Genomic DNA, 27,404 nt, shown 5'->3' with positions numbered 1-27,404 from the left:
CCTTGGGCAGGTGACTTAATTTTTTTCAGGGTCTAAATGTCTATATCTCTAAAATGAAGTTGCTAGACTTATTGGCCTCTGAGAATCCTTCTAATTCTGTTTCTGTGATTCTGTATATCTAATCTCTGAATTGTAGAAACTGACTTATATGTGTCCCTAGAGACAAGATGTTATAGTAGAGAGAAAACTGGGGTTAGAGTGAGAAGTGTTGGTTTTTAGGCCTGATTTCAAAACTTAGTTGTGTGACCTGGGTCAAATTACCTCCACAGACCTCAGTTTACTCATCTATAAAATCCACTTGTACTGCCTCTCTCAAAGGACTTTTTTAGTAGGGAGAAAATGCTTTGTAAACCTTAAGGTGCTATAGAAATATAAACTGTAATGAGAAGCATGGTTGCTGTTGTTCTTTGGAAGTGATAGACTGAAGGCACTCCTGACCAACTGATCTAAGAGCCTCAGAATGGGTAGGGAGGAGATTATAACTGCACGTGATCAGTCTTGGGACTAAAAAATGGCTGCTTCCTATTGTGGTCAGAAACATCCTGGGACAATGAGAAGTGACTACAAAAAAGTGTAACTTGCTAAACCAAGTCATCAGGATTCCAGAAGAAAACATTCCTAATTTCGAGTTAAGGACAGTTTTTTTTTGATGTAGCCAGGTCTGGGAATTGGAAGAACCAGATGAGTGGTTGTGACAGAGTACTACTGAGCAAACAGACTACTATTACAGCAGCCAGAGAAGCAAGAGGAGTCAGAGGTTCTTAGTCTCAGTGGGAGATCTGTGGGGTTGGAAGAAAGGGAAAGAAGAAAGCCAAGGGAGTCCCAAATTCTAGAGCTTTGAGAAGCCTTTGAGATTATTCTAGCCTAAATTGCTTCAAGTAAAGAAACAGGTCTGTGGAAGGAAAGTTACTTGTTCTAAGTAGTAAGTGGAAGAACTGGATTTTCTGCCATCAAATGTTTCAAAAATTTGGCAAATTTCAAAACTTGCAGATTTCAAAAATGCGCAATTTTTGTCATTTTAAACTAGAATTTAAAGCTAGAAAAGACATGAAAAATCATCTATTTGCAGATTCCCAGTTGGCAGGGAGGACCTGACAGGTTATTGAGTTGAACTTTTCATTTTATACCTAAAGAAACTAGACTCAGAGATTAAGTGAATTACCCAGGTTCACACAGTTAATAAATGTCAGAAGCAGGTTTCTAGTCTGATCTTCAGATTCCCAAGTTGAGCCTTCTCTATTCTGGCTATCCTTTTCTAAATAAAAGCAAGGAACATTAAACAGTAAGTTATAACATACTTAAAAGCTTTGGATTCAGCAAAAATCCTGAATGAAATTATCAAGTGAAATTAATAGTTTGGATAAATTTGTAAAAAACTGTAATGTAATAATTATTTGATTCATTTTACAAGATTTGGAAACACATTACAAGTTTCAGCATTATTTTATTTTGGGTATAAGATATTTTTATTACAAAAACTATCCTTTCTATATTATACTACTGGCATACATACTTTACTTTTTAAAGCAGATTTCAAAACCTTTTTTAAAAAAATGGTTTTCTTTATGTCACTCTTTCCCCTCCAGAAGATATAACTATACATTTCATCATATATTCATGCATATTAGGATTTAATCAAAGGAAAATGTTTATCTATTAGTTTTGCAAATTCTAATTTGCAGTTAAGAAAAAACATTATATGGTAAGCAAACAAGAAAAAGATATTTTTCTTTATTCTGTAAGCAAAATAAAGAAATTCCCACTATGGCTACACACTGTGAAGTTAACTCAAATTAACAGTAGAGTCTTTCCTGAAGCTAATTTGTCTTTGTTTCTTCATTCATAAGCAATATGGATAGTGACTTAATCCCAAATATAATAATAAAAAAGCAATAAGAATGTAATAAATGTATTACATTTATAAAGCCATTTGATGATATATTTAAAATATAAAACACCATTTCAGTGTGAGTTATCCTCAAAACATAAATGAATGAGATGGTTTGGGTTTTTTTTTTTTTTTTGCCAGTTTTAGATATTAGTTTACTGATTGATAGTTAACACATGCAAAACTTTTTTTTTTAATTCTCTTGGAATTTCTTTAAAATGAATATTTTCCATTTAATATTTAAGGTCTTTCTGAAAAGAGTTGTCATGTTATATTCTATGTTCTTTTCTTTGGTAACTCCTGTTTCTCAGTTACATAGAAATGTAGAATAGAATAGGTGCTGGGGAAGAGTAGAAATGTCTCAAAGACATTTAAGTTCAGTGTATTCAAAATTGAACTCATTAACTTTCCTTTAAGATCTTCCCCTCTTCCTAACATACTATTGAGGCATCCCCATTGTCTCAGTCATCCAAGCTCACAACATAGATATCTTTCTTAGGTCTCCAATATCTCCTATTTCATTTTTCTCCTACTGCCAGTCCATCCAATCAGTTGTCATATCTTAAAAGATTCTTTCTTCTCAACATATCTTGTCTCCCCTTCCCCCCCTTCTTTCCTCTGATACTACCTTAAGGTGAGTTTCATCACCTAATGCCTAGAATGATGTCTGACACATAGGTGTTTAATAAATGCTTATTGATGTTGTATCAAAGAGGTGGCAGGGAAAAGTACTCCACTCTAATTTGGACAAATAAGTGAAAAACTGTAATGTAATAATTATTTGATCCATTTTATAGGATTTAGGAACATATGTCAGAAATTAGCATTAATTTATATTGGCCACAAGACATAACTGTCTTTAATATACCACATTACTGGCTTACATAGTTCACGTTTTAAAGGACATGTGCAAACAAAAAGTTCTAGAGCTTGATTGTTTTTTGAATAATAATAGCATCTACATTACAGAGTTATTGTGAGGATCAATATTTACAAGATAATTACTTTATAGCCTTTAACATAATGCTTGGACCATAGTAAGTGTTAAATTAATGTTTGCTATTATTACCATTATTATACCACTCAATCCCTACCCCTATTGTTGAGGAATAATATACTTAATAGAACAGAATAAGGTTTACTACTTTGTCCATCCACTCTCTTTCCTTAATAGCCTCTTTTTGTTCCTAGTCCTGCATCTTGAGGCTAAGCAAAACAAATCTAATCTCTCTTCAAAAAACACAGTACCATATATACAGGAGGGAGTTAATAAATATTTGTTGTATTGAATTCTATGTGCCATCCCTTCAAATACTTGGTAACTGTTGTCATGAAGTCTTCTCTGACATAAAAATCCCCTTTTCTTTCAGTTGAGGAGTCCTTTAACATGTTCTTAAGTAATTTTATCATTCTGATTTCCTTTTTTTAGGTAAACTCCAATTTGTCTTTATCTTTCCTGATATGCAGTATGGAGAATTAAACAAAGTATTTTAGATATGGCCTAAGTAAAGTATGGTGGAATATCACTAACTTATTTACTGTGGACCTTTCTTGATGGTAGTGCAGATTATCACCTCTTTCATCTGTCATGGCATACTATTGACATGTATGAGTTTTCAATTTACTAAAACTCTCTTATCTTCTTTATAGGAAGTCTTAATTTAATCACTTCTTCCTATCCTGAACTTACAAAATTGAACTTCACATTTGTTGCAGTTAAGTTTCACTTTAATTAACTTGACTAAATTTTTTAGCCTGCTAAGATTTTTTTATTTAGAGTCTATCATTTAGAATGCTGTCAGGAGCAAAGCCAAGATAGAGGAGAGTAGACAGGATATTGTCCAAATTCTCCACAGCTTCTCTTGGAATTCACATTAAATCAAGCCTCTGAACAATTTTTGGAGTGACAGAACCCACAAACATTTGGAGTGTAATAGTTTTTTAACTTAGGATATCTTGGAAGGACTTCAGGAAGTCTCAGTTGGGCAGGGAGAAGTTGGCCCAGAGCAGGTATTGTGGGGAGATCTTGCATGGGGAATCTATCGGTAGGCACTTAGGCAAGATACAGCAACACTGGCTACTCTGTCCTGGTTCAGAAGGCCAGTAAATCAGCAAACCTACTGTGAGACCTCCTGTGCAACTACTCAGACAAATTGTGAGTCCGTGAACCCCAGCATAATAAGTAGAGACCACTCAGCAGCAGTGGAGAAGCCTGCAATGAGGGCCCCAGTTCAGTCAGTGAGAAGCCCCTGTTGTCCTGCAGAGGAAGCTCAGGATAGTCTCCCCTATGCTAACCATGTAGAGCTACTATGTCTACTGGGAAGATCAGAATACAAACCCAGAAGAGGTCAGTAATGGCAAAGTGCCTTCAGGTGATACCTCAAAGCAGGCTATTATATATATATATATACTGGTCTTCAATTCAAAAGGCTCTCTTGGAAGAGTTCAAGAAGGATTTTAAAACAGAGATAGGGAAAATAAGAGGGGACTAGAAGAGAGTGATAAAAGAGGGCATTTGGAAAGGGAGTGATCGATAGCAAAACACTTTTGAGGATGGACAAGGTGAAAGGAGAGAGAGAATAGTAATTGTATAAAGAGAAGCAAATTTCTCTGACGAGGCCTTATTTCTCAAATGTAGAGGGAACTGCGTCAATTTTATAAAAATAATAGCTATGTCCCAATTAATAAATGATCAAAAGATATGATCTATCCTCAAAGGGCTATAAATTCCTGTATATCTTTTGACCTAACAAAACCACTAGTAGGCATGAATACCAAAGAAAACTTTAAAAAAATTTTTAAAGGAAAAAGACCTACATGTACAAAATTATTTGCAACAGTTCTCAGGGCAAAAAATTGGAAATTGAGGGGATGCCCATCAGTTGGAAAATGGTTGAATAAATTGTGTATATGATGTCATGGAATATTGTTGTTCTATGAGAAATGAACAGGATGCTCTCAAAAAAAAAAAAAATACCTGTAAAGTCCTTCATGAACTCAAGCAAAGTGAAATGTACTTGTATACAAAAAAATAGCATTGTTCCAGGATGACCAGCTGTGAATGACTTTACTATTATCAGCAGCAATACAATAATGTACTGCCACTCTTGAAGGACTTATGATGGAAAATCCTATCCATACTTAGAGAAGAAACTGATTGTCTGAATACAGATTGATACATCCTTCTCCCCTCTCTCCCCCTTTTCCTTCTCTTCTTCCTTCTTCCCCTCTTTATTTTTCTTGAGAGTTATTTTTTTTAATTAGGGTAAAAGACCTATGTTTTCTTTCACAACATGACTTTTATAGAAATGTTTTGCATTTGGTTTCTTAATGGGGGTGGGGGTGGGAATAAGGGAGAGAATATGGAACTCAAAAGTTTTAAAAAACGCATGTAAAAAATTGTGGGAAAAGAAATAATAGCTTTGTAGGAAAGTCATGAAAAAAAATTTTAGAGGTAGAGGGGAGCCAGACACCAACACCTTAGAAAAGGAAGCAAAAAAATTGACTGAAGAAAATAATTCCTTTTAAAAAAAAAAAGAAGAAGAAATGTTAGCTAATCCTTTAAACTTTGGATCATATCCTAAATTAAGAGCATGCCATCTAGACCTTCATCTATAGTAAAGGGAACAGGTCTGAAAGTACTCATATTAAGTCTAACTAAGTACCCAAGGTATTTTTTCATAAAATTTCTTTCAGAATCCTGTGATTGTGCAGTTTATTTTTTTTAAAATATAGGATTTTTCCTTTATCCTTTTCCAGTTATTTTGTTTTACTCAGTTTTTTCAACAAATATTTCTTGAGTGCCTTCTATATATAAAAATAGTCACTTGTTGGGGGAGGGATATATAAAAATAATAATAATAATAAAGTTCCTGCTCTTAAGAAAGCTATAATTGAATTGGGGAGAAGGATATGTGGTAAGGAATGATACTGAAATAACCGTAAGGCAGAATCTGAATCTATATTCTGTTGTAAGTGCCATCAGAATCATAGAGTTTTATAGATGGAAGAGACTTTTATTAGCCTTCTAGTTCAATCTAATCTGATAGGAATCCTATCTAAAACATACTTGGTTGTTGATGGTACTCTCTTTAAGGCAGTTCCATTGTTGTAAAGCTCTACTTGTTAAGAAATTTTTTATGACATCCCCAAATGTGCATTTTGGCAAATTGAGTTATTATCTAGAGCCAAACAGAACAAGTCTATTCCTTCTTCTACATGACAGACTTTCAAATACTATCTTCTTCCTGTATTTTCCTTTCTATAGGCTAAACTTGCCTGTAGCTAGAGAATGGAATGGCTAACCACTCCAGTATCTTTGTCAAGAAAACCCCAAATTGCATCATGAAGAATCAAACTGAAATGACTAAATATCAACAACACTAAAAATATCTCATGAACCAATCTACATGTCATAGGCTCAAATCCTTTCACTATCCTTGTATACAAGCCTTTATCTTAACATTCTCTAGCTTATCAGCATCCTTCTTAAACTCTAGCAGTTCAGAATTGAACATAGTACACAGTTAAGAGTTGCTGAGGGCAGAGCACAGCAAGATTGTCATTGGATTATGGATCTAAAACTGGAAGGGACCTTAGAGACTAATGCTGTTATTTTTCAGATGAGGGACTGAGAAGTTAAATGACTTGTCAAGTCCAGAGCTAATTTTATAGGTAGAAGTTGAATCCAAGTCATCCTGATTCCAAGTCTGAGTCCTCTAAATTGTATTATATCTTCACTGTGCCATGCGACCTTTCTTGGAATTTTTGTCCCCCTTAAACTATCACAGGATCAGTTTTTTGGGGAGAGCTGCCATATTGTATTCCCAACGTATTATTCTTGCTGTATGCTAAAATCTCTCTTTAAAGGATAACTAGTATCCATACTTAAGTGCAACACTATACATTTATTGCTACTGAATTTTTATTTTATTAGATTTATCTCAGGGCTTTGTCCTAATGAAATCCTTCTGGATCCTGATCCTGCCATCCAGTGTGTTAGATGACATCTTCTCAGCTTTATGTCATCTCCACGCTCGATGAGAAATATAATATGTTTTGAGAGAAAGGAGAGATCATCTCTAGTGAGTAGTAGATTTGGAGAAACTTTCATGAAGTACCTCGGATTTGAGTTTTGAAATGGGGGTAGAATTTGAATGGGAAATACAGAGAGAACAGCATTCTAAAGAATGAAACAACATGAACCAAAGGCAAGATATGTTCCAGGAACTTCTAGTAACCTAGCCGGTATAAATTATTAGTAAAGCTCTTGCTTCTTTTAATCTGTATTGAACTCTGTAACTGACATATCCATATCCTTTAAAATTCTAATAGTCTGATTTTCTCCCAGGTCAATCTTAAAAGACTTCTGGACATACTTTCTTGTTGTTGGGTCTACTTGGAGAATAATTCCTGACTTCTTATTCACTTATTAGTCAACTAACTGGCTTCTAATTTCTTTGGGATTTGATCTGTCCCTAGTAGACGTAAGTCACCCTGGTTTCCTTCTATCCACAGTATAGAACTCTAAATTTCTTTCTTTTTATCATTCGGTCATTTCAATCATGTCTGACTTTTCATGATCTCATTTAATGTTTTCTTGACAAAGATACTGGAGTAGTTTGCCATTTCTTTTCTCTAGCTCATTCTACAGCGGAGGAAACAAGAAAATAGGGTTAAGTGGTTTGTTCAGCGTCACATAGCTAGTAAGAGTGTAAAACAGTATTTGAGCTCGGATCTTCCCAACTCTAGGCCTGGACTCTAACCCACTGAAGCACCTAGCTGACCACTCTTCTACTTTTAAAGCATTTTACATCATTCCTACTGATTAGTAGGTTTTCGTCCTTTGTTACCTTTCTGTCAGTTTAGCTATCTTGCCTGTACCTCTTACTACCATCTGTTACCTTGGATATACAAATTATGGAATGAAACCTTTATTATCCAAGGTCATTTGATAATATTAAAATTCTATTGCAGCCACATTAAATGAAGAAGTTATTACACAGATATTTTCACAAAATGATTAAAGTTTGTGACAGAGAGAAAGGCAGTGAGTAGTACTGACATCAAAAGTGCAGATTCTGCCCATTTCTTATATTCTCTGGTGGAAAGATTTCCATATATTATTATCAGACTCTCCTCAGCAGTGTCTCCTATTGGACATTTTTCTACGTCATAATTGTATTCTCTAAGTTTTGCTCTTTTTCCACTTCTAAAGCAAAAACACCCAGGAAGAAGAGACTCTAGTTACTTTCTCCAGTTAGGATCCAACAAGCTAGAACTTTCACTCAGACATAAGAGTTGTCTCAGATGTTTAGAGGACTATCAGGCCAATAGACCACATGCAGATTCAAAAACAGACCTGAATTTTCACACTGTATTCTCTTGAGTGTACAATTCGTGATCTCCACACTTTTTTTCTAGTGTGATGTTATCTGTGATTGGATAGCACTGGAACTAAAACTATCTGGTGGAAGTTACAGAAGACAAATTTTGACTCAATATAAAACAAAATAGTCTAATTTTCCCTGTAAAATATGAGTCAAGTTTCTTAGCTAAGATTAAGGAGTGAAGGCAAAACCACAGAAGCCTTGAAAAGGGATGAAAGAGTGTCTATGAGAGTTGGATAGTGAATTAATGAGAGGTGTCTAGGATTGCTTTATAGTAGTGAGAGCCCAGCTGAGGTTGTTTAGCCTAAATATGTGATGGGCCCAATCAAAATAGTTACATGATTTACTGCCTCTTCATTCTACAGCAAATATGTAGGACCAAAGGCAGTAGATTCTAGGAGTGATGATACAAGGCAGAGGCTTACCAGGACACAATTAGTGACATGACATGGGGGCAAGGGACTCTCTTTTTCATTTCTTTGGCTTTTAGTTTCTCTGACTTTGTTCACTACTCGTGGCAAAACCTATCTTCTTCAGGAAGTTTTTCCTAGTCCCTCCAATTTCCTAATGTCTTCTTTTCTCAGATTGCTTCTATGGACTCTGTATATATTTTATAAATTCCTAATTATTTGTATGTTTTATTCCTCATTAGAATATAATCTCCTTGAGGGTAAAACTGTTTTACCTTTCATCCATAACCTTCAATCACTTAGCAATTTGCCTGACACATTGTGAGTATTTCACAAATAATTGACTTAATTAACATAGCCATAGCCTAAAATATGTGCTTAACAAATGCTTATTGATTGACTGCATCCCAAACATGCCTTTTAAAAATAGAATAGGATCATTTGCTATTAACAGATTATGTAAATCATTGGAAATTAATTGTGAAAAAAATTATCATGATTGCTCTAAATCCTTAACTTTGAAAATGAAAGATTAATGATGATAGTGAGAAGAGCCTGTCACCATAATAGACCATACAATTGGCAGATGGGTCTTTTTATTATGCTGGTCTGAATTTGTGACATTGCCAGTAGAGTAAATGCATGAGCATCATTTGAAAATAGATATCTGAATTTTCACACTGCATTCTCTTGAGTGTACAATTTATGGTACCCACACTATTTCCAAGTGTGATATATTATCTGATTGCAGCTTGAAACATTATTGTTCTTGAAGCAGACATCAAACAGCTTCATTTTTTGTGTCAGGTGCCACCTGTGGTCACATGCTTGTTTTCCCCACACCTTTCACTAGCACCTTTCTCCTACTCTATAGATGTTCCTTTGGCTTATACCCCATCATAGTTCAATATGTTTTTTGGCCTCAAAAGGCAGCATATGTTTGCTGTCAACACTGTTATCAACCCCCACTGTGTCTGGTTCACCACTTCTGATTTATTTTTGCCTTTCTATCTTCTCTCAACTTGTGTAATTGTGCAGTATATTTTTAACCTTAGGAACAAGATTTTTTCTCATTTTAAATTGTGTAAATCTTACCTTAAAAGCATTATTGTATATATACTTTTTGGGGGTCATCTTAATAAAAATAGTCTGTATCATAACATATATTAGAATATTTATATTCATCATTTATATTATATATTATATCCCTTATATAATATGTATAATATGACTTAATGAATCTATCATAAATTTATTTTGCTTATTCCACTGAATTGTATGTACCCTTATGCTTTTTGACCAGCTGTGTAATATTTAGAAAGTTTCATTTTTAAAAATATATTTATTTAAAACATACATAAATATTCACACTCATATGTATGTGTGTGTGTGTATGTAAACATACATAAACCTACATTTATACATGGACACATATATCCATATGCACTTACACATATAGTCATGCATCTAAAACAATATGGTTAACATACTATGTAGATTTCTCTCTTGGTTAAATCTTTAATTTTGTCTGATTATTAGCCCTATTTTTTTCCTAATACTTTCTATTTCTTAAACTTGTTATTGTGTTTGTATGTTTCTCTTATTTCCTATCCCTGCTAACTCTTCTATTTTAGTTCTACTTTTTAACTTGCCTTGCTATTACTTAAGTTCCCCCCCCCCCCACATGGATCCCTCCCTTATATTCTCTCCCTATCCTTTTCTTCCATCTGTATTCCATTCCCATTAATCTACCTACCTTGTCTCACTGCTATAAATCTACACACTGTTCTATATCCCACCTTATCCTATTCCCTCTGCTTTTATTTCTTTATAACTTTTGGAGAATGGGTATATATGTGTGTGTGTATTGTTGTCTGTTTATTAACCCATTCCCTATATTAGTAGTTTTTCAATACTACCAGCTCTCTTTTCTTGTCTAATGTCTCTGTTTTGGTTCTACCCCTGTACCTCATTTTTATAATATAATTACAGTTTATCTTTTCCCATACACGTTTGCTTTTTAGAGTTAGATTATACTCAGCTTTTCCCCCATCTTTCTTTGAACTACCCAATTATTGATGTCAGTCTTCAGTATAATAGTTTATATTTCCAGGTAATAAAACATAAACAATTTGTCCTTGTTGAGTTCCTTGAAATTAATTTTTGATAGTTTGTATATGTTACATGTTAAATTTTCTATTGAGTTCAGGTTTGGTTGAGACAAAATCCTGAAAATTTGAGAGTTCATTAAATGTCTATTTTGTTTGTTCAATATTATGCTTAATTTTGCTGAATATGATATTTTTGGCCTCAAGCCTAGTTCTTTTGATTGTTGATATATACTATTCCAGAACCTGTAGTCTTTTACTGCAGCTGCTGATAAATCCTGTATAGTTATAATTCCAGCATATTTGAATTGTTTGTTTCTTTTTGTAAAATTTTCTTTTTGATCAGGGGTTCTTGAAATTAAGCAATAATGTTTCTATGTGTTTTCCTTGTAGGATCTCTTTGAGTTAATAATTTGTAGACTTTTTTCTATTTCTACTCTCCCCTCAGGTCTATCACATCAGGACACTTTTCTTTGATTATTTCTTGTATGATTGTGCCAGAATCTTTTTTTTTTTTGTCATAGTTTTCAGATAGTCCAATTATTTTTATATTTTCTCTTTATCTGTTCTCCAAATTTGCTCTTTTTCTTACAAGATGTCATATTCTGTTTAATTTTTTCATTCTTTAAATTTTGTTTTATTATTTCTTGTTTTCTTATAATTTCACTAGCTTCCCCTTAACCAATTCTAATTTCCCCATTTTTTTCTTCTTTAAGACTTCTGGTTGGTTGACTGTCTCTTTATAATCTTGTTTTTCTTGATTTTTTTTTTTTTTTTTTAGTTTTTTTCTCATTCTGTTATTTGATTTTTGTAATCTTATTTTGAATTCTAATAAATTCTTTTTTTTGGCACATAGACATTTAACATTATTTTGGGGGGCAGAAGAGGCTTTCTTTTACCTCACCATCTTCCTCTGGGGATGAATCCTGGTCCCAGTTCCCTGTTCCCTTAGTAAGTTTTTATGTTTGGGTTTTTTCTCCTTTACCTGTTCATTTTTAAAATTAAGAAGTTTTTAGTGTAAGCACCTCTGATCCTGGAAGGAGGGGGATTTGTGCCTCTAGCTTCATTTTAGCTTTCTCCTCTGACTTGGGACCCTAAGCCAAAGACTCCACTCTCCTGCAAGTGCCAGGTATGCTGGTTCCTTCTCACCCAGGGCATTCTCTGCAGCCAGCAGGGCCTGGCATACCTCATTAGGAGAGGTTCCATCAGTCTTCCCAGACTCAGAGCCCTAACTGTCTAGGACAGGGGTCCTCAAATTACGGCCTGCAGGCCAGATGTGGCAGCTGAGTACAATTATCCCCCCACCCAGGGCTATGAAGTTTCTTTATTTAAAACCCACAAAACAAAGTTTTTGTTTTTATTGTTTTTACTGTTTTTCCGGCTCTCCAACAGTCTGAGGGACAGTGAACTGGCCCCCTATTTAAAAAATTTGAAGACTCCTGGAAAAGTTCCTGTGGCTCTGGCTAAGGCTCCCTCAGAATCGACCTATTCCCAGAGTTCTCTTCCAATCCCCACCCGTTTGCTGTTTCTGTGGAGCTAACCTGGAGATTGTTTATACTTCACCCATGTTAAAGCCCCATCCTGGGGTCTGTCTTTTGATTTTCTTGAGTTATCCCAGGAGGACCCCTGTTCCGTCTCTAGTCTTACTTTTTCTACTTGTCTACAGTTTCCCTGAGACTTGGCTTTGTTTTGTTTGTGAAGGAGATCTAGAGAACTTGTGATTTTCTGACCTACTCTTCCATCTTCTCAGAATCCTCCCCCAGATTCCTAATTATAAAACAGTGAATGAATAAACTTTATGTATTAAGCATATACAATCTGCTAACCACTGAAGATACAAATACAAAAAAGTTGAACTCTTCCCTCAAGGAACTTATATTTAATTGGAGAAACTGTGTTAGAATTATAGTGACTAGAAAAGAATATTTTGTCTGGGATAGTTATGAAATATTAGGGTAGTCATTAGGCAGGCAGAGGTAATGGTAGGGTTGTTCTGATTTTTTTGAACCCTGAGCAGAAGACCAAAAGTGGAGGATAGGGGTAGGGATACTGGTAAATTAAGGGTATGTGGAGAAACAGCATTAGAGTGAAAATTGGCCAGAGGGAAGATGATGCATAGTTCTAGAAAGTTCAAAACTGCATACTTTATCTCCTTCCAGTTATGATCTGAAAGAAACAGTATTTGCTATTCATTGATGTTTAACAATAGTTTTTCTCAATGATATAAAAAATTTACAATATATTCTTTTTTTAAAATAACTTTTTATTGACAGGTACAATATATTCTAAAACAGAAAATTTTATTGGATAAATTCTGTCATTGATTTCTTTACTAAGGAAAAAGATAGAAATAGCCTAAGCAGCCTAACCAACTGGCTGTAGCTACTTTCCTATAGATCGGCTTAGAAATTTACAAGTACTCTCAGCTAACTTAGTTTAAAGAGACTGTGAAAAACATTTTCTCAGTGCTTATTTTATTCTTACAATCAACATTTTGTTCTTTGTTTTAAACTTGATGTGTAGATTGGATTCAATTCAACAAGCATTTGTTGCATGCCTATTGATTTATTCTGTGCTAGACTGCATTCTGCTAGATGTTAGGGACAAATAAAGTTGGAGATTCTAAATAAAAAAGTAGATTGCCAGGCTTATCACAGAACAAATAGGAAGACAATATTGATTTGATTATCTGTTTCTGACCAAAAGGTAGAAAAGTGAGAGTAGATACCCCAACATAATTGAATAGTTTCTGCTTAATAGTCAAGGAAACACAAGAGCTGACAGGTTATAGAAGAATCTTCTCACATGTCTCACTCTGTAACCACCCAAACAGGTTAGCTCTGCCTCAGGTTGCTGTTAAATAGATCATCTCTCCATGGATTGTTCAGAGGGTCAGAGCTGCATTCTCTTGCTCTAGATTCTGCTGCTTCATTTGCTCTGCAGGAGGCAATCGAGTGGGCCTATGTAGAGTGCTGGGCTGAGGGTCAGGAAGGCCCAGGTTGAAACCTGACCTCCCAGCTGAGCTCCATGACTCTGCGCAAGTCACTTGACCTCTGTCTGCCTCAGTTTTCTTATCTAAAGTGGGTAATGATAATAACACCTACTTCCCATATTATTGTGAGGATTAAATGAGATAACATGTGTAAATACTTGATAAAGTACCAAGCATGTGTTGTTTAATACATTCTCCATCCTTTCTTTCTTTTTTGCTTACCTCTCATTTTTTCTATTCCTTCCATTCTTTCCTTTCTATTTTCCTGTTTGGGCATATGCTTTGTTTCTAGTTCATATTGGTACAGGCTTATCTATATTATTAATTGAAAGGATAAAAGAATTTGATAGTAGCTGAATGGCAAATTCATATAATAGCCAAACAAAGCTCTAACTAGATATTAATGGATTTCTTTTTAGTCAGTTTTCCCCCTGTTTAATCAGCATACAATAATGTACATTATTACATTAATTTCTATTCATATTATGCAGCAATACTCTTTTTTCTTATTCAGTTGGATACTAGTTAAAGAAGTTAAATATCAAAACTGTTATAATGGACTACTTTTCTGTAGTGCCAGTTGGCCATAGCTCCATAGTCTAAAAACTCCTGGGGTACAGTTTTGTAGCAATTAAAGGAAATGAAATGGCAGAAGACTGACCCCTTCCTTAGGCTAGATTCCTCTCCATTCTTCCACTGACCCCATTTAATCCTATCTTTTCCTCCAAACCAAGCATCCTCCCCAATAGTATACTTATTTCAGTAAAGAGTAACTTATATAAATTACATTCATAGTATTAATCAGGCTTACTCATTATAATACCATTTTGAATGTATTCCAAATATATTGAACAAAAAGATATGATATTTATATGTAGAAGAGACCAGTATTGATGTTCACAATCACATAATAAAGATATTTTGTAGGGTTTTGAAATATCATCAGACTTCTCTTCAGAGGAGATAGAGTTTTGTTTTTGTTTTTAGTTTAGCTAGGCAAAATTTCTAATCATTTTTTCTCTGCTTCTTCACTTCTGGGTCATTGGAGGGTTCAGTTTGTATTGCAGTTAAGGTGCTATACTAAGGCTAAACTCTGTAAAATGCTAGCATTTGTTCTTCTTTTTCCCTATCATCAATCTTTCACACTCATATCAAACCCCTAATGTATCAGCAGGTTTCCCAGAGCTACTGGTTAAAATTACCTTTGCTTTTGGTAAACTATGAACCTTCAAACCTCAGTGTTTTCAGCTGCCCCCTGTGGATTCTGTGAAGCCTCTTTCTGGCACATTACTCACTGCCAGTTACTAGCTTTATGTCTTGAAACAAGTAACCTGTTCGGAGCCAGTTTACTACTAAACCTGTTCCACCTTCCTTTAAATGGAAGAAGAAAGTCAATCTGAAAACTAAACTCTCTAGTTCATGTGAAATATAAATAAGGCTCTGTTAAGTCACAAGATGGGATATGTCTTAATTTCTTGGAATAATCTAATATTGAAAAAAGTATTTTAAAGTTTGCTTTCTGTCATGCTTTTTTAAGTTGGAAATTTTACCTGACATCTTAAAACTGCAAATAGCATATTCTATATGTCATAAAAATTGTAAATTTGATACTTATTCTTTTTAATGGTATTCTTAAAATATTAAAAATTATATATCCCTTGTTTTCTTGTCTCCACATCTTTTTTATCCTCTTTTTTTTTGTGTAAAAAATAATCATCCCTTGCTCATTTATATAAAGAACGGAATATCTTGGTGAAAAGTGTATTCTGATTACATTTTTATATTAATTGTAAGTACTTTTAGGATATTCAGAATAGTGCAAATGTCTTGTAACTAATAGGCTTAAATTTTTGGTTTCTCCTTTTGAGAAAAAAAAAAAAAAGAATGCTAATCAGTTGAAGTTCCTTGGAAGAGAATTTGATGGTGGGTAAGATTCTCTCGTTCTCTCCCAGTGAAAAATCCTTTTTACACATGATCAGATTCTTATAAGGATTTTTAGTAAATACCTAAGAATGCTCTTAAAAACTAAAGTAAAAGAAAAATGTCCTACTTTGACTAAGTAGCCAAGTATGCCAAACATTTAAGTAGACTTTGCCCCAAGCAAGAAGGTCTCACAGTTGTTCTCACCCTGAGATCTTCTTCTGGCAAACCCTTAGGCCAGTGAGGGTGAGATACATTGTCATCTCAGTTTGAGCTTTAAAATATTCACTTTGGAAATTACTTCAGTGATTCTCTTTTGAGACCTAATGATATGTATTCCTTTGGCTTGGGCACTGAAGTTTACTAAGTACTAAAATATACCAAGGGAAAGAAATAGGGGATTTAATTGGGGAAACTATTCAACTGTAGTTTTTGTTTTTGGTTTTTTTTTTTTTCAAATAAGTCTTAGTAAAAATGGTATTTTCTTGTTTTTTACTCCAAAGACTTTTGAGTGCTTTGGCACATATCATCACATATTCCTTTAAGGTATATTTATTCAACTTTCTAAAATGGAGCAACTGAGGCACAGACCATTTAAATGAATTGCCTACTAGCCCAGTTTTTCAGTAGAGCAAAGTCTAACTAAATTTATACAATCTGTCTTTCATAAAAAATTAAGGAACAGGATTGATTTTTTTTGCACCTCCTTTTAGTACATTTTGCTATTTTTAATTTAATAAATTAAATTTAAATTACTATTGGCTATTCCAGATGCATAAACAAATGTGTATTCAGTGAAAAAATAAAGTCAAATGTGAAATGAATCTGAGTTCCTTATTCAGCATTTTGTTTACTCCATTTTTAGAGTTTTACTCACTAGAGTTAAGCCTAGACCAATCAAAAGCAAGTAAATTGAAATAACTGCCACCAAAAAAAAAAAAAAAGAAACATATGTGTTTTATATGCTATAGTTTTTCACATGGTGTTTCCTTTGTGAGATGTGAAGGAAAAGAAGAAAAATAAGTAACTAGGGAAAATTTTACAAAACAATGTCTTGAGTTTCTTTAGATAATAGTTTAGATTATAGTTAATAAGTTGGTGCATATGCTTAAAATATATTTGCATCTTCATTTTAAAATCTTATTTGTTTTTTGTGGAATTTTTTTCCTCCAGTGGGTACACCTTACTACATGTCTCCAGAAAGGATACATGAAAATGGATACAACTTCAAATCTGACATCTGGTCTCTTGGCTGTCTGCTCTATGAGGTAACCCTGATAAATCCAATAAACCTGATATATTGATGTGCTTTTACTTTATACAAGTCCCTTATGATGGTATACTTACTTAATATTTTGTTTATAGATATTATCTACCATATAGCCATTTAATCATTAAGAAACAGTTTTGTAAACAGATAGTCATAAGAATGAAATTTACTATTCCTTATTCTTTATTTAGTTATGAAACCTTAACTTTAAAGTATGTTGAAAGCATACATGAATTCTGAAAATTGCATTTTTTTAAAATAAAGGACTTCACTTATAAAAATGATAATCATCATTTATAATTTCATTCCTCATGGAATTTACACTTGAGCATTATAAATATATATATTTAATTACGTTTAGTTTTGGCTGTTACTGATTTTTGTTTACTTACAGTTGAATTTGAGTTTAATTATAAGTGGATAGACTGTAGAAGGAGTGCATTTTAGACATTTTATTGATTTTTTTATTAGTAAAAATAGCTGAACTGTTTTATTTCTAGTTCTCTCCCATCTACTCTAAGATATAATTATTAAATGATTTTTTTTAAATATAGGGGGCAGTCACCTAAACAAATATAGTCAAACATCTGAAATTAGAAGAGAAAGCAAGCTGAAAGCATTTATATTTTAAACAGCATATAATATTTTTAAAAATTTATCAAAAATATAATTTTATTTTAAACACATTTTAATTAAAATATTTAATAAAAAGATAAGTGATAATCTAGTTTTAAATTTTTTCTGATAAAATATGAGAAAATAACATACATAGATTTACTTTTACAATTTAAATACCAAAAAAAAAAAAAAAAAACTATTAACCCTATGGACTTTGATGTCTTCTAAAAATGATTTTCTTAGTCTGTTGTATTCTATTTCATATAAAGCTTTCTCAGTATAATATATGGATTTGATACCTTCAAAATTGCCCCACCAGTATTTTGAAATAACTTTAAAATGGGTATTTGAAATTGGACTCAAAACACAAAATAGAAGTATGTGTGGTTTTATCTTTATCATAAGGATTAAAAATTCCATTTTGAGCTCTTTATTTTTAGGGATGTGAAAAGTTTATTAATTTTGATTTTGAGTCCATTAAAAATGACTTCAAAGATATCTTAATAGGGTTTAAATAGAACAATTTAGTACCCCTAGAACCATGATAATGTTTAAAATTTTTTCTAGTAAAAAATAATCATGAAACAGGATAAAAAATATACTACTTTAAGAAACTTGATAAGTTGTACTAATTTTTAGATGATTTTGGCATTTAATTTAACAGAGTGAGTCACTTTTAAAAGCCAATTATTTCAAGATTATAGAGCTTAGTAAATTATTTAGTATATTATTTAGATAACTAATAATACTGTAAAGCTTATTGTATGATATTATAAAACATTTTATTTAAATAGCATTGCTCTATAATGTCTAAACCAACTACTCTTACCCTTCAAGTAGATGTTGACTTAGGTTAGATTCCACTCTTTTGTGTAATTGAATATAAAAAGGTTAATAGAACTTTAAAAAAATTTTTTTTGGAAATTAATATATTGTTTTAAGTTCAATGAACCTCTTCTTCAGAAATAGACCTTTCATACTTTGCCTTGGTTTTTCTGAGGCACTGACCCATTTTTTGTGCATGCTCTAATTAAAACGCTCATCAAAATGAAAGCATGGTATCCTTAAGACAACCAAGTTTTTCTACCTCCTCCCATCTAAGTGTTGCGTATTGTATATATCATTTACAGTCTAAAATATTTATTGTGCTTATTTTATTTTTGTATTTTTTATGACTTTTATGTGTTCTCCAAGTAAAAGTAGTTTATAGTTGTGGCATTTTAGTAAAGAGCTAATTGACCTTTCCATTGGTACCTTCTCTCCAGATATGTTTTAATATGGCTTTAATTAACATTATCCAGAAATTTAATTTGGAAAAAAAGTCAGCGAATACAGCATCTTGTTGATAACATTTCATACCAGATCTTACTAAGGATTGACTATTAACAATTTAAAGCTATGAAGCCTTTTTTAAAAAATGTACCTTAAACTCAAAATTAGACTTTCAAATAATCCTGAAACCTCAAAAAAAGCTAGCTGTGCAGTTTTAATTGATATGCAACAAAGTAGACTTTACTAATTAAAATCAAGATGCTGTGCTTTTGCTACACGGACCTTTACATGGAAAAGTAGGTTTTACACATTTCCTTTATTGTTCAGCGCAGCAATTGCATCCTTACAGGGTTGTAGGTTGGTGGCTTACAGTTCAAAAAAAAAGAGAGCTGCCACCAGCCCCGAAGACAGACAGTGGGCTTTCGTCCCTCAGACACCCCCAGAATACTAATCAGGAAAGTCAGACCCTGGAGGTCAGGGAGCAAGTCAATCATTCTAGCGATCGTCTCAGTGTGGAGGATCAAATTAGCCTGAAAAATTCAGCTGCTGGGAGGAGAGGGCGAGCAGCTGTCAGGGGCAGCATCGAGATGCACTAATGAACCAGATGAATAGTGCAAAAGCTTGAAAATAAAAACAGGACAGTTGACATTTTTCATCTGTCAAAGCAGGAGATGCATGAAAATATAGTATTCCTGTTTTAACTCCTTAGGGGACATTCAGAGTGTTTTTTTTTTTTTTTTAACACTGCTGTATTCAGACAAAAATTCCATAATGAACTCCTAGCATATTATAATGACTATATATACATTTTCTTTAAAATTTTTACATTCATATAGATTCTTTAATTTTTACCTTTCTTTTACTTTAAGAAGTCATTTTTAGAATTTATTTTTACAGAAAGGCATGCTATCACATAAACCAAAAATTATAACTGTTGGTATAGATTAGCTTTGAGAAATTTCTTCATGAGTTCAATGTTGTATGTTGTAGGACATGTCAATGGCTTCCTATTTTCTTAAATTAATATGAAACTATTCATCATTACATTATGAATTAAGGTCTGGGAACACCTGTTACAGGAAATATTTCTTAATTTATTTCATGTTTTATGACCAACCTAGCCTTTCATACTGAGGTTCTGAAGGAGTTAAAACTGATTCTGGAGGACCACAAGACAGATGAGAGCCATTTTCAGCTTGTCCTGTCCCTGCTGAAGCTCACTGAGTAGCACAGCGTGGACTAGCGTGTTTCACACACACTCTGCCTGTCTGGGGAATGTACACATTGTCCTTCCAAAATCAAACTTATTAGCACATGTAGAAAAGGGTGACTGACTTTGGGGCAGCATGGCACTCTGTGTTGCATTCATGCTGCTGTGGTTCAAAGATTTAGAAGGTTTTGAACAGGATAAGAACATTTTAAATTGAATTTTAGTTTGTAATCCTACTTACTTGAGTACTTGTTTGCACTTTAAATGTCACGTTAGAACATGGTTTTAAAATAAATGTTATATTCAATAGTGTCTTCTTTAAATTTGGCATTCTTTGAGTAGATTTCTTCTGAAAAGAATACTTGTATTTTCTGTGGTGGTCACTGAGATTGCCACTGTGCCTCTAAATTGAGTTTCCATATTCTGTGTAGTATTTTTGGAGATATTATCAAGGGGGAGATGGGAGAGATTTTGAAATTATTTCCAACTGCATTTCTTGTTTTGCTTTCCTAAACCACATATTTTTAAGACCAGATGTATGTGAACTCATTTTTCATGCAGGGTGACCTTTCTTATCTTATATAAAAATTAATTTCTTCTTAGTCTGTAATTAATTTTTACTGTAACTTTATAATTTGAACATATGCCTCAAATATACTACAGTATTCCAATTATGAATTGATTTTATAGTGTTACTATATTCACAGAGAGGTACTTTATGATGTTAGTAATTTGACTTTTCTAAATATTGCTAATTGATAACTACAAAATTTACTTTTTGTGAGATGAAAAAATGCCTGATAAATTTAGTTGTTGGGAAAATGAGAATTATATCTGCATTACCTAAATTTGAAATATTAAGATTTAGTACTTAAGCAATTCTCGGGACAGTCAATATATTAAGAGTCTATGTTATACTTTTCCATCACTATTTTTAATCTGTCATACCTTTAAATTACCATCTTACCATATGAGTGTTTTGGGGGCATTTCACAGATGGCTGCATTGCAGAGTCCCTTCTATGGAGACAAAATGAATTTGTATTCTCTATGTAAGAAGATAGAACAGTGTGACTACCCACCTCTTCCTTCAGATCACTATTCAGAGGAAGTAAGTCATTTTCAAATCCACGTGTTCTCCTGCTGTTCCTTTTGCTAACTTTTACATTTTATTAAGAAGTTATGCTTTCTCTAGAGATACAAATGAATGGCATAAGTGGCAGAAACAGCACTTTTCACTGCTTTCATTCTTTCTCAGACTCACTGGTTAAAGAGTTGACTCTGCAATTCATAAAGTGATGTACAACTCAGCATGTGGTATAGTATATATTGGCTTCTTTTTAGATATGGCAAGAACAGTAGCTTTCTTTACATCACATCATGCGTAGCAAAGGTAAAATTAATATTAGATCCTTGTTATATTTTAATAGACAGCTGTCCACCAATCCCTTTTAAGAGGGGTTTATTACCCCTCTTCTCTGTCTCAGACATAGTAATAAGTAGTATAAGATTGCAACAACAACAACAAAAAGATACTTTTCCCCCCTTGTACTCTTTCCCACCTTTTAAAAAGATTGTGGTCCACCCATACATTCTTACATTCTCCTTTGATGACTGTTCTACCACTGTCCTGTCTCCTTAGTCAAATTTCTTTTGTGAAAAGTGATGTTATTTTAACTCCATATGATTGTTGGAATAGAATCAAAACATGTAGTCATTTCTCTCATGCTAAATCTTATGTTAGTATTCTTGTTGTAGAGACCTCAAAATAACTTATCTTAGGTATTATCCAACATCATGTTTTAACACAATTAAGCATCACTATTCAAAATAAACAGCAACATTGTTCTGAGTAGAGATGAAAGTATAGTTTGCTAATAATTCTTTGAGGAATCAGTCAAAATAATAGGTACATGGGATGCATTTAGAAAACTCAGTACAGTTTTATTGCATATTCCAATTAGTAATATAGATCTTTGACAAAAGATAGTTTTTAAAAAAAAGCAAAGTTTAAATTTGAAGTTATAATAATGCTCATTGATGATATAATCTTATAATTTTTCCATTAAGAAATGAATAGCTGCCTATTGTACTTTTTTGATACAGAAAAATTGAAATTGTGTCTGTATCCTCAGACATCAGAAACTACAGAATATTTTTACTGTCATTAAAGTTTTGTGCTCTTGAAATATACCTTGTGTTTCTATGCACTAACTACCCCTTCACTTGATTTTATCTTAAAGGTTGTTCAGTTTCCCCTATTATTATTATATTAGTGATAATTTCCCCTATACTTAAAAATTGAAAAGGGATTGTTTTAATAATTTTACAGATGAATCTAAAAATAGCTTAGAAGTAATATATCTATATGTAATTTTCTTTCAGCTAATGTTATTTTAGCCACTTTTAATTATTATTTTTTTTTGGGGGGGGGGAGAATACAAACATGGCATTTCACATAACCAACTTTAGAACTGTAGGCCTAGAAATACAGTAGAGTGTGAACAATAATGCAGAATGATAGCGAGAATGTCAGGGGCCGTTCTTTGTTGTGTCATTCATGCTGTCTTCTTTTTTCCATGAAGCCCATGAATATTTCACATATCTGCATCCTCATCCCCTATTCTTCTTGACTAATTTTCAGACTGTCTGAATTTGCATTTCACATGGTAGCTGATTAGGAGATGCCGAGTGCAGCAGTGAAGCCTCAGCAGGCGGTTACCATGGTGACCTTCAGCAGGATTTTAATGATGATACCACTAGTGGTTCGTTGAAGTCGGCCTGCCTGCAGGGCTACTTCACTGGAGCTAAGTGTGAAGTTGGATATGCGGATTCTCAGCCAAGGGGCAAATATCAAAGTCTGGCCCAGATAGAAGGTCTTAGAGTTAGGAAAGGGAAATAGATTCCACTTTTTACTTCACTCTATATACTTTCCAGTTTGGGGGGAAAAAGATATAAAGCAAAACATGTTATATTTTGTTCTTCCAGAATGACAGTGTGATCACCCATATTGGATAAATCAGTTTTATAACTAGTTAAAAGAAAACTTACAACATTTCTAGCTACATATATAAAATAGTATATATAAGAACTGACATACATAGAATATTGTGGGCTAATTATGTTCCTTGAATTCATTTAGATTTGTAAATCAATCTCCAAGATGAAGAAGCACTTTGAAAAACATACATACATATTTATATCTATATATGTATGTATTTCGTATAAAAAGAAAATTTTTTTTCTTTCTTGAAATATGAAGTTATAATTTTTAACTTTTTTTTAAACCATTCAGGATTACAAGAATCTAAATAGAAGTACTGCTGAGTTTTTAGAGTAATATCCTAAGCATTTTGTTTGCAGTAGTTTGGCACTATTAAGTTGGTAAATGGCAAAGTTAGGCATCACTTAATAGTGGGCCAAATCTTTAATATTGAATTCAAAGAACAAATGCATTGTGTACCACAAATCTATATAAATAAGTGGTCCCAAAGCTCAACAAAAGTGTGTAGTATTAAAAAGTATATAGTTTATGAGCAAAATAATTTTCTATAAATGTTTTCCCCCTTAGTTAATATAGTTGTAGTATAACGTGTGCTTACAAACTTGACTTTAATATAGATCTGCCACCCAAATTGCATTTAAAGTAGGCTATCTATATTTGAAGTATGGCAGGAAATAGCAACAAATATTAAAGTATATTTTATTAAATATGAATTGGAAATAATTAAATGTGGATATTTTAAACTAATAGCCTAATGAAAGATAGTTTTAAAAGTTAGAAGCTCCAAAATACTTTACATATTTGTCATTGTTTTGAAGACTCAAATATAAAATTCCTGTTTGTTTCCCTAGGGTTTTTTTCTAGCCATATTACATTTTAAAATATGTAGTTGTACAAAAGAACATTTTTATCGATAATTAACTGATATGTCTGATCTTTAGTTGTAAAAATACTGACATTCTTCATGTTGTATGTAGATGACAAGCCTCATATAATTATTTTAAATTATAATTCCTCATTTAAAAAGTTAGAAAAGTTACACTTTACAGTTTTTATAAATGCCTTTAAAATTTCATTCTTAAAGAATAAAATTTTCTTTTCCTAAGAATGGTGAACTAATTTGTGAAACTGAAAATTGCTCTACTTTTTTAAAAAAATTATTCTATTGATAGGTCAGGGAGAATGTTTTTTTACTTCAGCTATCTCCTAATTTAATTTGAATTTGGTTATGCAAAAGATCTTGAAATTGACATTACTAGAGAGGAATGATGAAGAGCAGAAAATAAAGGTAAAGAGGTAACAGGAATAAAGTTATTTTCTTAACTCCTCCATTTAAGAAGCATCTTCATACATGAAACATCTGATGTCCACATATTGAAAAAATAAAAACTGATTTTTCTCTCAATAACATTTTAAATTTTTAGAAGTTATTTTAAACACTAAAATTATGCAAACTACTCTCAAGTCCTCCCCCCCCCAAAAAAAATGACTGATTAAATTAATAGCTCTTTTAAAAAACATGAATAATTAGATTGGCAACAAATTTAAAAACAAAGCATGACCCTCTAATGTATTAATTTTACTTCACAAATATAAAATGCATAATTTAATATCTTAACATTTTAATATTAAGCATTGTGCAGGCTGTACAATTCACAGCTTCAGTAAATACTTGTGAATTGATTTTTCAGCATTCATTAATATCAGGTTTGTTGAGAAGATACAAGAAAGGTTAAGCAAATATGTTTCTTTCTTTAGTTGCCTTTAATAATTCTGTTTCAGCCTTGGGGCATGAAGAAATATGTTCAAGAGTATGGAGGTTGCCAGTGAAAGTGGAAAGAAGTGGAAAATTGGAATTAAAGGGCCCATCAGGAGGTGAACTTGGTATGAGTAAATAGAATGGTTAAAGTTTGAGAACTGGAAGAAAGTAAATGGAAAGGAATGATAACAAACCATAGAACTTAATGGAAGGTTAAAATTTGTTTCAGAAAGTATTGGCAAAACATTTTTCAGTGCATTCTTTTTTGAAGAAGTAGATTATATTGTAATATGAGAGGAATATAGTCTTTCTTCATATTTGACTGTTTTGAAATGTCTTACATCTCCATTCAGATATCACCTCCATGAATCCTTTTCTCATTGAACTACTCAAAAGCATTTTTTGCCTTCTGCGAAATTTCTTATTGTACTTTATTTGGCTCTCCCTCACCCCGTCTCATTCTGCTCTTTATTATACTTATTTACATAAATATATCCATTTTCCTCCTCTATTCATTGAATTGTAAGTACCTAAAGATGTCAGGAACAGTATTTTTTATCTTTACATCCTAGCACCAAACTCAGTGTCTAGTACTTAATAAATAATTGATTAATTATTCAACAATTAAAATTAATTGAGAGGAAGTTTTATATTTTTGTAGTAACTTTAAATTGATTAAAACAGAGATAAGCATCTTATGTAGAATTTTATATTTATAATATACTTTTCCTATAATTATTTATCTTTACAAAATTACTTCTAATTTGCACAGAATTATTTGTCCTATTTTTTCATAAAAAAGTAAAACTTAGTGATTTAACTTAATAGTTAGATCAAAGCATTATTACTTAGATTAGACTTTGAGAATTTGGTATTCAGTCACAATATGTCATCTATAGACATTTGGGCTTTATACTCCACATAGTCCCACAATCACAAAGAAAATAATATTAATTCTCTAATTATTTAGATATACTCATTTCCCCCAAATAAATTAACATATAAAAAGGCTATTTCTATTTTATTTCTAATAGCTAATATATAAGGGTTCAAAAAGTTTAATCTTAAAATAAATATTCAATAATTTAGGGAAGTGTTTTTCTTTTGATCAGTGTTGTTTGCAATTACATTATTACCATTTTAATCATCTCTCTATATATTGAATAAGTAATAATACTAGTATTCTATTATAACAATAGTGTCATCACAATGGCTGATTTTTATAGAATGCTTTAAAGTTACTAAAGCATATATTACCTTGTTTGAACCTCACAAAAATCCTTTAAAGTACATACTCTGGTTTTTATTATATCCATTTTGTAAATGAGTAAATTGAAACTAAGAGAGATTGATTGACTTACCTATAGTTATATCATTAATAATTACCAGCCCTGTCTGTGTTCAAGACCAGCACCCAACTAAGCAAATTCATACTGTCTTTCCATTATACTTATACTATTTACATTATTGTTTATATGGAGAGTGTCATAACTAATACTTCATCTAACATATTTTTGTGATCACACTAAATTTCTTTTAGTAAGGATATGCCTTCATATACTTCTACCTTCTAGTAATTAAATAGTTTTCTGTGACAATAAATATCTTTGGGAAGATGGAAATCTAAAAGTTATGCATATCATATTATAAGTACCTTAAGGGTCAAGAGCTATTTATCATTTTTTTTTTGGCATCCTGAAGACATATTAAAGGCTTTGCACATACTAAGTGCTTCAAAACTAAGTATTTTCTTGAGTCGATTTAGAAGAATGAAAATTTGTGTTATATTTTTGTTGAAATGACTTGTTTATATAGTGCCTTTCCTGATTAGTCAATTCCATGTGAGTACGTAAAATCAGCAGCCTTTTTAGTTTTATGCTATGTAGTGAAAATCTTTGGACTCCCCTAATGTTTAGCCTAATGCAAATTATGTAAAACAGCCGCCTGTTCTATGGTTCAATTGTAGAGAGTAAAACATTCCGATTATATAGGCCATATTTCCTAAATTTTATGCAAAGTATTAGTATGTACAAATTCTGAGAGCGGCCTTCAATAAACATGTTCTTTAAAGATAATGAAAATAAAAGAGCAGTAATTATAAGTAAAACAACTTAATTTGCATTCAAAAGAAATGTTTTTTTTTAATCTTCTGACAGCAATTTTTTAAAATGCAGTAGTAATGCAGGCCAACTTTGGCCTGACTTTTATTACTGAATTAAATTGATGAAATAACTAGATACAATTTATCATGGCCAACAAAAATATTTTTCATAACTACCTTATGATTAAACCTTGTATTTATTTAATACATTTTACTTTTCAAATCTCTTATTTTTTATTTTCATTTATCTGTTTATTTATTCATAGCATTTGTCTTATCTCATGCTGTCAGTACTTGAATGAAAATGCAGTTAGTATTAACCTCTTTTGGCAAATGAAGAATGTGATCCTGGGAAGGATATATGTAAGCAAATTGCCTATAGTGACAACTTTTCTGTCATTGCAGAGATTATACAGTTGTCTCTATCAAGTGATCTTTCCACCAGTGCAAATATTCCATAGTTA

General features: G+C 32.4%; 1 protein-coding gene across 1 annotated transcript in view; it reads left to right on the top strand.

The window, feature by feature from the left end:
* NEK7 (NIMA related kinase 7) overlaps positions 1-27,404 on the top strand; it is a 97,208-nt gene that overhangs the window by 57,671 nt on the left and 12,133 nt on the right. The window contains exons 6-7 of the mRNA XM_051996768.1: positions 16,881-16,975; positions 21,074-21,187. Coding sequence (XP_051852728.1) covers positions 16,881-16,975; positions 21,074-21,187 — 209 coding nt within the window. The remainder of the gene's footprint in view (positions 1-16,880; positions 16,976-21,073; positions 21,188-27,404) is intronic.

Source organism: Antechinus flavipes, chromosome 4 (genome assembly GCF_016432865.1).
Source record: "Antechinus flavipes isolate AdamAnt ecotype Samford, QLD, Australia chromosome 4, AdamAnt_v2, whole genome shotgun sequence".
NCBI classification, from domain to species: Eukaryota; Metazoa; Chordata; class Mammalia; order Dasyuromorphia; family Dasyuridae; genus Antechinus; species Antechinus flavipes.
This window is presented reverse-complemented; position numbering and strand designations above follow the sequence as displayed.